At 41.6% G+C, this 12,300-nt stretch overlaps 1 protein-coding gene across 1 annotated transcript; it reads right to left on the bottom strand.

Annotated features, from left to right (window-relative positions):
• Positions 1-1,802: 1,802 nt before the first annotated feature.
• KCNE4 (potassium voltage-gated channel subfamily E regulatory subunit 4) lies at positions 1,803-4,981 on the bottom strand. Its single transcript, XM_006263838.4, has 2 exons — positions 4,818-4,981; positions 1,803-4,380 (listed from the first exon to the last, which is right to left on the bottom strand). Exon 2 carries the CDS (start codon positions 4,352-4,354, stop codon positions 3,857-3,859), a length of 498 nt encoding a protein of 165 aa, XP_006263900.1. The 5' UTR covers positions 4,355-4,380; positions 4,818-4,981; the 3' UTR covers positions 1,803-3,856.
• Positions 4,982-12,300: the final 7,319 nt, after the last annotated feature.

Raw genomic sequence — 12,300 nt, 5'->3', positions numbered from 1 at the left:
TCAGTAGTTATTAAAAACTAGCTAAATGGAGATAAATTTCTACTTCTGGTTTGCAGCTTTTAAAAAGTAACACAAACTCCTGGTTTTTGGAACTAATTGGTAGCACTGAGGTCATCCACAGCCTGTGAAACTTTTTAGCTTACTGAGTCATCACCAATTAAATTTTTAAACTAAGATCCATGTATGTTTATTTTTTTCCTGGCTAATACTAAATATTAAATAAGACAACACCAAAAAGCAAAGAAAATAGATGTGTGTCAAATTAAAGCCTATGTTTTCCCTTTAATCAGATACCTATGGTGCCTGATACACTGTCTAAAGACAAATCTGAAGGCTGTACCCCAGTTATACACTCAATTCTACTAAAGAATCTTACTGGAAGCCGAAGTTCAGACCCCACGCCACTCCTAAATACTTAGGAGAGATGAGACGAGGGGAGACACAACACACATGAAACCTTGAAACATAAGCCCTGAACAAGCCATATGAGCCCCCAAGATGAAGGATCACAAACTGATTGGATTCTGAGGACACTTTTTAACTCTCTTAGTTGCACTGGAGTTGTAGTGACTACTGTAATTTTTCTGTCTTCCAGCCCCCCAAACCAGACATCCTAAATGCTGTGCTGAAAGTTAAATATCCCACAATCCAGTTTGCCAATTTTGCCAAATAGGAAAAGTCCCTTCCAAAACCCAAAGCTGGCAGCCAGCTAATCTCCCGGGCATTACCGGGGATCAAGCAAGTTTGGTATGGTTGGGAGCGATGAGACTGAAACAGGGAGCCCAAAACAGCTACCATGCAAACCATGTCACCCTTTCTTCCCTCTGCAGACAACGTGATGGCATCTCCAGCACAAGCAGATATCAATAGCAGAAAGTCTTGTGATCCTCTTCCCACCTCCCCATGTCTTGCAGCACAAGGAAGGTGGGAAGAAAGAAAACAGAAGGAAAAGGAAAAGACAGACATATGGAACACCACCTCAGCAGCTCCCAATAAATTCATCTTGCCATCCCTCGACCCCCAAAACCCTCTATTCTGGGTCACGTGAGTCTGCCTGGTTAGCATGGTGAACTATGGGCATAGCTCAGAGAATTTTGATTATAGCCTTTCAATGATAGAAGTGCAGAGTTGTACCTTTCTGTGAGTCTTGTAAGATATACATGTCTGGACAAACCCTTAAAGACCACTTTATTTCTTCCAGAGCTGAACCTTACTGCACAAGTAATGTATTTGGTTTCTATGGAGTTCTCTGGGGAACAAGGTACTTCAGAACGTGTGAAACACCAAGGGCTTTTCATTGTTACTGCGGCAAGAGCTGAACTGAACATTTCAGATATAAATACCCAAATTATTGAAAAATGGAACCCCTGTAATAAGGGGTTTTCTGTTCAAATAAGAAAGCAAATCTCAGTCATTAAACCCAAAGATAATTTAGTCAGGATGGTAAGGGACAGTAGCAAGGCATTTAATAGTTAAGTATTCTGGATGTAATGCATATGTTAAATCCTAGTAATAAATAACAACACTGCGTGCCTAAATGGAAATTTCTCTCCATGGGTCTGAAAGTTCTTTAAAAAGATGGGTACTACATCAGTATCCCCATTTCTAAGGATGGAGATGGGATGTACATAGTATGAGTTGCCAGAAGGTTTAACTCCCAGTTCATCTCCTGTGCTCAGCCAACAAAATTGTTCTTTGAGATAGAGCGAATCAGTTAAATAAAAGTCTAAGAAAAAGACCAAGTGGAGATCTTGCCCAGTTCCATTACCGGCAATCTATTTGAAGGAGTGAACAAACATGTTCTTTTTTTCTTCCAGAAAATGTGTTTATTTATTTAAATAAAAATTGGTGCCAGTAGAAACAATAAACCTTAAATACATGAGACAATTATATACAACTCAGCATTATAAAGTATATACATCATTTTTACTGATACAAATAAATTTATCCCAAAATAAAAGGATGGTGGATAGAGCAATGGAAAATGTGACAACTCGCACATGTCAGTCTCAGTTGGAAAGTTTCAGGATTCAAGTGATTCCAGGCAAAGTGCCAAACTTAATTTGGCTTCTCTCAGACTTAAACAGCTGCTTTGGAGTAAATCTACCAAAAAGCTTTATATGGTCTGATCCAAAGTTCATCTAAATCAGTGGAAAGGCTCCTGCTGACTTGAGTGGATTTTGGACCAGGCCCTTTATGAGCACTGGAGACTTTCTCCAAACATTTTTATCTTTTGCTCTATCAGAAATATAGAGCAATACTTCTGAATACATCACATTATATTAACCCTTCAAACTAGAAATAGAGTTCCTATTCCTAACTGGCAGACATATAAAGGGCTTTTGCATCAGTTAATTTCTGCATTCAGTGTTCATATTTTTCAAGTTGTCTCTCAAGCTCTAAGGTCAGTAGATAAATTATAGAGCTATTTTAACACAGGAAATATGTAGAGACATTCTGCAAACACTTTCCTGCTCAATGCTTCAGACTGCAGTTCTTTTGCTCTCATGGATACAAACAAATCCAAACATCATAATAAGTTATAATAAAATATAATCCATAACTGAAACAATCATCCTTTGATACAATAGTAACCTTTGCTTATTTAGAGAAGTGCAGAAATTTAGAAACCAGTGTTTGGCACTTGGAAAACCACAGTTCTGTTGAATAAGGAAAAATTATTGTAATAGTGCTTTTTAACAACTATTGGTCATCACAATAGGGAAATGCATGTGCCATACGCAACATGCAGTAGACAAAAGAAGTGACCTGATGCCTATGTCGAGCAGAAGGGCTAAATACTCTTAGGTGTAAATGGATGCAGCTTTATTGATTTTGAAGTAAGAATTTAGCTCTAAAAAGGTAACTGGAAATTCTATCCTTGTAAACAATAGGAGCTTTGCTGAGGAGCCAGTATTACACCTTAATAAGTCCAGTTCTATACTGTTTCACCCACGAAATGCCATTGATTTCAAGAGAGCGTAGCAAAGCAGAATTTATTCCAGCATTTCTAATCCTTACAGTTTGTAGCAAAGCTTCTTTTATATTACTAAATATACCTTTCTAATTGGTTACTCACAGGGGAAATTTACAAAGCGATCAGAGGTGTGACCGCAGTGCGGGTTGGCATACCTGAATGGGTTGGCATAGGTAACAGCAGAAGCAAAGATGAAGTGGCATGGATTTGAACATCAGCTTGGGACCCTCAGTACATACTCAGTTTATGTAGGCTCTGTCATATCCATGCCCCTGGGTCTTTGTTTCTATGGTTACTGCTATTAACTAAATTAAAACTAGCTTGGGTGTGCCTATCCTTGCTGCAAGCCCAGCCTTGCCTGCAGTATAGACATATTCTCAGTCTCTGAAGCCTCTTCAAGTAAAATTGCAGTTGTCTGTGGTGTTACAAAACACACTCAGCAAAAGTAGAATCCCAGATCTATGAGAGTGGACATTAACCTTGCTGATTCACAACACATAGGCAACTTCTCTCAATTTTTCCCAGACACTTGCAGAATTTTTAAATAGGTAGCAGATAGGGTGTGGTAGTTACCTGGTAAGAAAAAAAGTTATTCTCCATGTTTTAGCTCTTACAGTAAAAATCTGAGGCATTAAAATTAAGCATTAGAGTCGCCTGTATTTTGTTGGTTCCATTTTGATTTGTGTGTCTCTGGGTTCTCATCTTCTCAACTTTCAAGAATGTGTCAGCCTCTGGAGCACTGATGTCTGCTAAGAGTTCATCCAAGGTGGCACTTGAACAGGAAAGAAGAACCTTAAGTTCTTAACATGAATTCCACTCAGTAATGCTATGTTATTACTAAGCTAGCTTGTGTAACTGCCTCTCAAAGGTCTGCAGGTGCTAGGAATTTCTGTGGATAGTTTCTGAAGACCCTTCGCTGCTCTCATTCAGAAGGGATTCTGTCACTTCCCCTAGTTCAGCATCTGGCACCTCCTCTTGAATGGTGAAATGGATATCTGGTGAGGAAGACTCAGAACTCACACTGCTGCCTTCCATTGAGCAGATAGCACAGGACAGAGATGGTACCATACTTTCGTGCAGCATGTTTAACATCGTGGGTATCTGCATAGACCTCAGTCCAGATATGGTTGGCAGAGGTTTCATGGCTGCTCCCCACTCCCTTTCCTCATCTTTGTAAAGCAGAAACAGATTGGATTTCTTCTCTTTTCTCTTAGATTTCATGTAGCCCAACATTATTCCCATTAAGAAGATCCCATAGAAAGACATGACAATCAGAATATAAAAGTACTCATTGCCATTACTGCTGCTCTTCTCCGGACTCTGGGATCCAACAGAAATCATGGATTGGGTTATGTTTGTATGATCCATCTCCAACATAGATGCTGTTTTGCCAAAATTTAAGCCTAGAAGAGAATACATGCATTAGATCTTTCAATTACAGACAAACATTTTTAATGCCTGAATTAAAACCCACAGACCCTTCTTTGTCACTTGCACTGTCCTATCTTTTAAATGCTAGAGAACCAAACAGATTGAAACCTGCATATTCTGGATCACTTTCAACAATAATATTTTAGTCTAATGAAATCTAATTTAAATACAAACAGAAAGCATTAAATAAAAGCACAGTATATTAAATACAATTCCAAAATATGACAAAAGGGCAGATCTGCATGATTAGGGAGGAAAGAAAACTAGGTGGAAAATACTCTGTCAGTCACATTTATATAATTGAAATTAGGCTTTGTGTTGCTTGCCAACACTTCAATAAGAAAAAGATAGTTAGAAATGTTATTGCATTGAGTGGTAAGGAGGGAGAAGAGAGATACAAGCAACTTACGCAAATAGTTGTTCACTTTTCAAAGCTCAAGAGACCTTTTCTCTACCAAATGCCGGGTATTCTGAAAACTTTGCTCTGCTGCAAGCAGAATAAATAGCTCTCAAGAAACATATCATCACGTGTCCTAGGCACAGTTTATAATAGTTTTGTGTTGGAGTCAACAGATGAACTCAAGGCACTGCAGTTCAGCCCACTGAACTCTTGACAGCTGTGAAAAGAAAAAGGGTTGGGAATCCAGTTACTCTTTCCTAACCAGAAACTGCCAGATTGCTCAGTCTACAATCTGTCCCTTCCACTTGCCTCTCAAATGTTATATGCAAACAGATATTTTGAGAGCACTTGAACATAGCCTGCTAATTATTAATTCACCTCTGTCCTGCAATGTAGAAAAATACCTTCTTGGTTTTCTAGCACACTCTGAAAAACCCCTGCCAGAGCCATGTGCACAGTTACTGCTTTCCCCAAACACTGTATGGACTAAAGTCTCTAATTGTCAGAGCCTTGCACAGCCAAATTGTGAGAAAATGAGAACAAAATGCTTCTAAATTAACACTGGCAATCTATACCCATAATGTTCCAGTGTGCACAAGGGCACTCAAGAATCAGGCCCCGAATTTTGAATGGCCTTTTCATGGCCTAAATGGTAGTTTTCAGTAGGACCATTGAGCTTATATTAATTTGATACTGTAGGGTGCTATTCACCTTGATAGTAACACCTAGTGAAAGGCCCTCCATACAAAATAGCTAGACTGCACAGTTTATAATAGTTTTGTGTTGGAGTCAACAGATGAATTCAAGGCACTGCAGTTCAGCCCGCTGGACTCTTGACAGCTGTGAAAAAAAAAAAGGGTTGGGAATCCAGTTACTCTTTCCTAACCAGAAACTGCCAGCTTCTGTGATTTCCTATCCAGGACATGCTGCAAAGAAATCTCTATGCTAGCTTCTGCACGCAGAGTTTGGGGCAGGGTCATGGGTGGAGCCACAGCATCTGTTAGATTAGCCCCATATCTCCCTCAAGTGGCTCATAGGCTAGTGGGGGGGAAGGCCTGAACAGCATCTTGGGATTTCATTCCCCATTTCTCCCCACCCCCACACTTCGCACAGGGAGCCCAATTAGTCAGGCCCATGTACGTGACATGAACATCCCCCTTGCTGAACAGATTCAAGGATGTTTATATGACAGGATACTTCAGCTCCAGGAAACATTTCACTGGTGCTTGTTGTTCTCCATTGCAGGTTCTGACCCTTTCACAGTAGGTTGTTAACTCTTTGTATCATCTCCAAATGTTTTACAGAACCATGTCCTCACAGCATGAGAGACTTGGAAATAAGATTGCATCCTGCTCTACATGTGGGTAAAACAAAGCAAAGAGAAGGTAAGTGGTTGAGCAATAAATTCATGACTGTATCAGCTGGAAGACCAGATCAGGACATTTTCAATTCTGCTGTTCCCTATTTCTAAAAGGCTCACCGACAGGCAGGCAGACTTCAATAGCAGGATTCCCTTCCTCATCCCTCGAAACTGAGGATCCGCTCTCTAGGATGTTGATTTTAGCCTCTCCTCACACATTCCCATATGACAGCTCAGGAGTTGTTGACATTGGACTAACGTCTGTTGGGATTTCATTTGACAAAATCTGTCTGTAACACCAGCTTGCCAAGTCTGGATTTTTCCTCCCCATTCCCTACAGATTACTGAACAGGCAGCAATATTAACCGTTAAGTTTATGCATAATTTAGTGCAAGACTCCCAGTTGCCTAGCCACCTTTGGAAATGTTTCTTCCTCTTAGCTCCATGCTGTAGCCAGTCCCTAGATGATATTCTGCCACTGCATGCCCTCTACTCGGTAGCAGAAATTTGGAATTTAGAGCATTAAAGCTCATGGATCTAATGTTTTCCCTCAGATGAGAATATGAGACTTCCATAGAAGTAAACAGGAGACACACTGGTGCTTACCAGCATAGAATTTGACCTGGCACAATGCATGTAGCAGGGTGACATTTTCTTCTCATGCCCACAAGACTCAGCAAAATAGACCTTCAGGGAACCAGGTGGGGGACAGAAGAGACAAGGAGAGATCTTCTGCAATTGCTGTTCTAGTCCCATAGCTGGAACAGGGACTTGTGCACCCCTGATGCAGGAAACTTTTCCAATCTAAACACTCATGGCCACTTATTCTGTATCAGGGGTGTCACACATACCGCTTGCAGACCAGATTTGATCCAGCTGTGGGATCCAGCCATTGGACTGACCTCATGCACTGGATTTGGAATCCATAGCTGGTCTAGTGTGCAGGCTGGACCCAGTGCCACGGGCACTGCACATAGCCCAGGGGGCTGGCATGGGGCATGTGGTACATTTTGCTCTGGTGCACATGGATGACCTGGGGTCTGATCCAGACCAGCCCCTGGAGCCAGCAGGCAGGGCCATCTGGCAGGGTGCTCAATGCAGCATGTGCCCCATGCTGGCCCTAGGGCCATGTGCACTACCATAGTACTGGGTTCAGCTCATGCGCTGCCTGTAGTACCAGCCCCAGAGGAGCACAGGGGCTGGCACAGGCATGAAATGCATTCAGGACCCCAGCAGACTGGCCCTACACACTGGTTTTGGCACAGCCTGTGAAGCCAAATGAGTTTGACACCCCTGTTCTATATGTTTAATGTGATTGTGGAGTCCCACTGACCATTCTCCAACCTTTCCCCCTGGTACCTAACTTCTGTCCCCTGCTAATTGACATGCCAGAGTCTGGTTCTACTGTGTAGGGAGTAGAGTTCCCCCTTTCACCTACTCCACAGCCTTGCACTCCCCATGTGGTAAAGCTGTATGCAAACTAGCATAGAAATATTGGTGCAGCTAGACAGAGCACAAGGAAACTGCAGCTGCCACATCCCGTACATCTATGCAATTCCCTGAACTGAATTGCAAAATGAGCTGAAGTCTGGCTAGTTCTCAAAAAACATTGTAATTATGGTTAATCAGGCTGGCTACTGTCTGCAGGACTTTCCCACTTGTCACCACATGTGACCCCAGATAAGAAATATACTTGGAAAAGGACTGGGGGGGTGGCGGGGAGGAAGAACATTATTGAAGATGTGCAGGGGGATGAGGAGACACTAAAAAGCCTGAGGGTATGAATGTGCAGAATTTCCCATAACAGTAATTCTGGTTCCCACACACCCCTAGTGTTACACATTAGCTATGCTCATATACTTCTTTCATGAGAAGGATGATTTTACTCCCAGCCTGGTCGTGTGCAGAAATTTCACTCTGCCCCCATCCCCAAGGTTGCTCAAGTCACAAAACAAAAGAAGAGGATGAGCCAGCCAAGTCAGCCAATTATAACACTTTGAAAAGGTCATGGAATTGCTGCCATTCCCAGACAAGCTGCTCAAGACCCTCCCCTCCCGGTGAGTCTGTGGCGACAATACGTAACATGAATAGGAAGTGCACAACTTCAGGGACAATAACACCATTTTGTTCACCCACTTCATCCAGCCACAAACAGTCATTCAGGATCACAGCATCCCTACACATTGGAAATGATCTGATGGCAAAGGATATAACAAGGCACTGGAGATGGTGCAGCATGAACCTATTCTCAAAATAAAGATTAGGAGAGGAAAGGGAAATGGAACAAACACAGAAACCATTATCAGAACAACATGAACTATCCCCAGAGAGTCTGCAAGTTGCTGCAGGCTCACATGGAAAATACAGACTTAACCCTTTGTGGGCATTAAGCCCTGCTCCTAGTGCTGAGTTTATCTGCCAGTTTTAACCTAGGAGTCAGGAAGGTTCTTGGCATAATTATTAAGAATTTGATCCAAGAAGATGCTGAGAACGTTTCAAGTCCCATTTGTTACATACAAAGAACTCTGATGCCTTTCTTCTCTGAAGCAACCATGTTACAACTGAGATGAAAGTAATGGAAGAGAGATAAGAAGCACTAGGAGAGGTTAGAGGTGGGGTGAAGTGAATTAGAGTTGAGTTTTAAGTGGAAAAATTGATGGCAAATCTAAAGATGAAAGAGTAACAGGAGATTCTGTTTGTACAGGTATTGACTGAGCAGTAGCTCAGAATAGGTGGACATGACAGCTGGAAAGAATTAGTATTTTTAGTTTACACCAAATTTCACACCAGCAACAATCAGAACCATAGAATAGTCGGGTTGGAAGGGACCTCAGCAGGTCATCTAGTCCTACTCCTGCTCAAGGCAGGATCACCCCTGACTAAACCAACCAATTCAATTGTTTGTCTAACCTGGTCTTAAAATTTTCCAAGGATTGGGATTCCACAATCTCTGTGTAGCCTGTTCCAATGCTTACCCAGCTTCTTAGTAAGAAAACTGTGGATCGTGACTTGGATCTGGCACCTGAAAGAGGGAGGCAAAAGGACAAGAGATGTGTGTGTGCTTGGTTTTGATAGTTCTCTTACTTTAAAATGCCTGCAGTGACACTTGGTCTTATTAAGAAACCTAAGCCTCTCAAAAAGCCTGATCCAAAGCTAATGGAAGTCAGTTTCCATTAACTTCAATGGGTTTGGATCAGATCGAAAGAGAAGGTTAGGGCAGGAATGGCTGTGAGTTCCTTCCAAGTTCAATACTACTCAAAATCAACCATGCTTGAAGCTTGTGAGTTGAAAAGAGCAATCTGAAACTTGAGACCTTGATTGTAAAATAGTCCTTTTTGGGCTAGTAGTTGGAGTAAAGCGGTAGTCTGGCAGTCTCCTGAGTCCTATCCCTATTTGTTACTGGTTTGCCTAGAACACCGAATCTCAATCAGGGTGTCATAATATAAGAGTGCCACAGGCTGCCACAAAATATTAGCATTATTAGATGTACAAACAGAACACCTACAAATGAGCCACAAGATAAACCCAGGGATTTTAAATAGAAATTTGAAACTCTAGTGCCAAAAACATTCTTACCTGTTTTGGTCTTCCTGAGTTCTTTGCAACAGAAAAATTGCTCTATTATTTTTTCATAGTCAAGAAATAAGTGAAAGCTAGGAGCTGGGATTTTCCATGGGGTGCTTTGAGTCTAAAAAGGTGTAAAATGAGTCTGAAAAGGTTTTGAGAACCATTGATCTAGAACTATGAAATGAAATTGAGTTTCAAATTTAACTGAAAATTACATACCTGTACTTAGTTGTCCCACTTGTAAAATGGATCTAATGCTATTAACTAATGTTTTAAATGTGCTCTGAAGACAAGATGCTCTAAAATATTTGCACATTACTTCCTGAAGGAATACTTACTGCTCTATACACAAAGTGAAAAAGCATGACCATCTTTGTATATGTACGTATGTCTAGCACCTAAGCACTTCTCACATCACCATGAATTTCAGTGTCACTTTTCACTTCTCTCCATTGTTTCTCAAGCTGTTTAAACAAATTACAGTTTTATACTTATATGGTCTCTTTCTGGAAGGAGGTGAAAACAACTTGCTTCAGAGTCCACAACGCACCCAAATTAGAATATGAACACATAGAAAAGAAGTGAAACCCATTCCAATTAATTGTGGTTTATTTAAGGCTAACATTAAAGGCCCCATGTGCAGGACACCAGCTGGTAATTGCAGCTTTAATATTAATTTGATAATACAGAACCAGTAGATTCTCCATTCTCAAACTATATTTCACAAATTGGTAAAACCTCAAGCATTCATCTTAGAAAATTACAACATGGTAAGCTCTTGGTTGATGTTGAAAAGATATATTTTTTACCCCAAGACCCTTACAATTTATGTAAAGAGCATACAAATGTAGGGTTAAGGAGGAAGCTCTGTAGAGTGTGACATATTTACTTAGTTGCAGGGGTTTAGGTTGTAGCCGTGTTGGTCTAAGGACATAGGCAGACAAGGTTCCTTGGGTGAATTTGATATCTTTTATTAGACCAACCCAAATAGTTGGAGAATAGTTACTAAGCAAGCTTTCGGGTTCAAAAACCCTTCATCAGGCTAAGGACGCTGCAGCAGTTGCTGTGTGCTCTTCCTGGATGGAATGAAAAGTAAAGAAGCCAGGGGCTGGGGAGTCGGTTGCCAGGCAGATTGTAATGTATCAAAAATCCAATGTCTATGTTTAGTCCCTGATCTCTAGTATCCAGAAGGTTGATGAAATGGAACTCATAGGCTCGTCTCTGGGGAGTGTTGTGTAAGTTTCCCTTGAGGATCAGGACTCAGAGACTGGAGTGAGAGTGGCCCTCCTGTGAGAAATGTGCCCCCACTGGTAATTGGTTATTTCTGTCTTTGATAGATTTCCAGTGTGTGTTCATTCTGGTGCGCAGTTGTTGTTTGGTCTCTCCTACATATTTTCCATCAGGGCATTTGGTGCATTGGATGAGATATATTACATTTCTGGAGGTGCAGCTGTAAGATCCAGGAATGCTGATGGCTCTGTTGTGGGGTGTAGTAATAGTGGAGGTGGTGGAGATGTGTTGGCAGGTTTTGCATTTCTTGTCATGGCATGGTCTGGATCCGTTTGGTGTGTTCTGGGCTTGAGGAAGTTTGCTTCTTGTGATGAGGTTGGCGAGGTTCGGTGCTTGTTTGAAGGCTAGGATGGGTGGCTCTGGGAAGATCTTTTTAAGAATAGGGTCTCTGTCTAGTATGGGTTGCAATTTTTTGAGGATTTTCCATACAGGTTCAAGGGATGGGTGATACGTCATAACCAGCGGTGTGCAATTTGGGGGGGGGGGGGGTGGTTCCTCTGTACTGCAGCATTTCTTCACATGGTATCCACGTGGCTCTTTCAAACGTGCAATCTATCTCTCTGGACGAGTGTCCTTGTTGGGTGAAGGCAGACAAGGTTCCTTGGGTGAACTTGATATCTTTTATTAGACCAACCCAAATGGTTGGAGAATAGTTATTAAGCAAGCTTTTGGGTTCAAAAACCCTTCGTCAGGCTAAGGAAGCTTCAGCAGTTGGTGTATGCTCTCTTCCTGGATGGAAGCCTTGTTGGGTGAAAGCCTTTTTAAGATTGGTGAGGTAGCAATCCCGGGTGTTCTCTTCAGTACAGATGCGGTGGTATCTGAGGGCTTGGCTGTATATCACAGCTTTTTTGGTGTGTTTAGGGTGATTGCTGGTTCTGTGCAGATATGTATGTTGGTCAGTGGGTGTCTTGTGTACTGTGGTCTGTATTTTACCCTTCTGGATACTGATCATTGTGTCTAAAAAGGAGATGTTGGTGCTGGAGTATTCTAAAGAAAGTCGGATGGAGGGATGGTGATCGTTGAATTTCTGATGGAACTCAATCAGAGATTGCAGGTTTTCAGTCCAAATGGTGAAGATGTCATCGATGTATCTTAAGTATAGCAAGGGTTTGATGGTGCAGTTCTTGAGGAAGTCTTCTTCCAGGTGGCTCATAAAAAGGTTGGCATACTGTGGGGCCATTTTAGTGCCCATAGCTGTTCCCATCATCTGGAGGAAGTGTTGATTATTAAAAGTGAAATTGTTGTGTGTGAGGATGAAGTGTATAAGCTCAGTAA

This window comes from Alligator mississippiensis, chromosome 7 (genome assembly GCF_030867095.1).
Source record: "Alligator mississippiensis isolate rAllMis1 chromosome 7, rAllMis1, whole genome shotgun sequence".
Taxonomy (NCBI): domain Eukaryota; kingdom Metazoa; phylum Chordata; order Crocodylia; family Alligatoridae; genus Alligator; species Alligator mississippiensis.
The sequence above is the reverse complement of the archived record's forward strand: the minus strand, read 5'-3'. Positions and strand labels throughout refer to the sequence as shown.

Excerpts from the sequence above, each read along its gene's own strand:
- KCNE4 (XM_006263838.4), bottom strand. The coding sequence starts at position 4,354 with ATGTTGGAGATGGATCATACAAACATAACCCAATCCATGATTTCTGTT.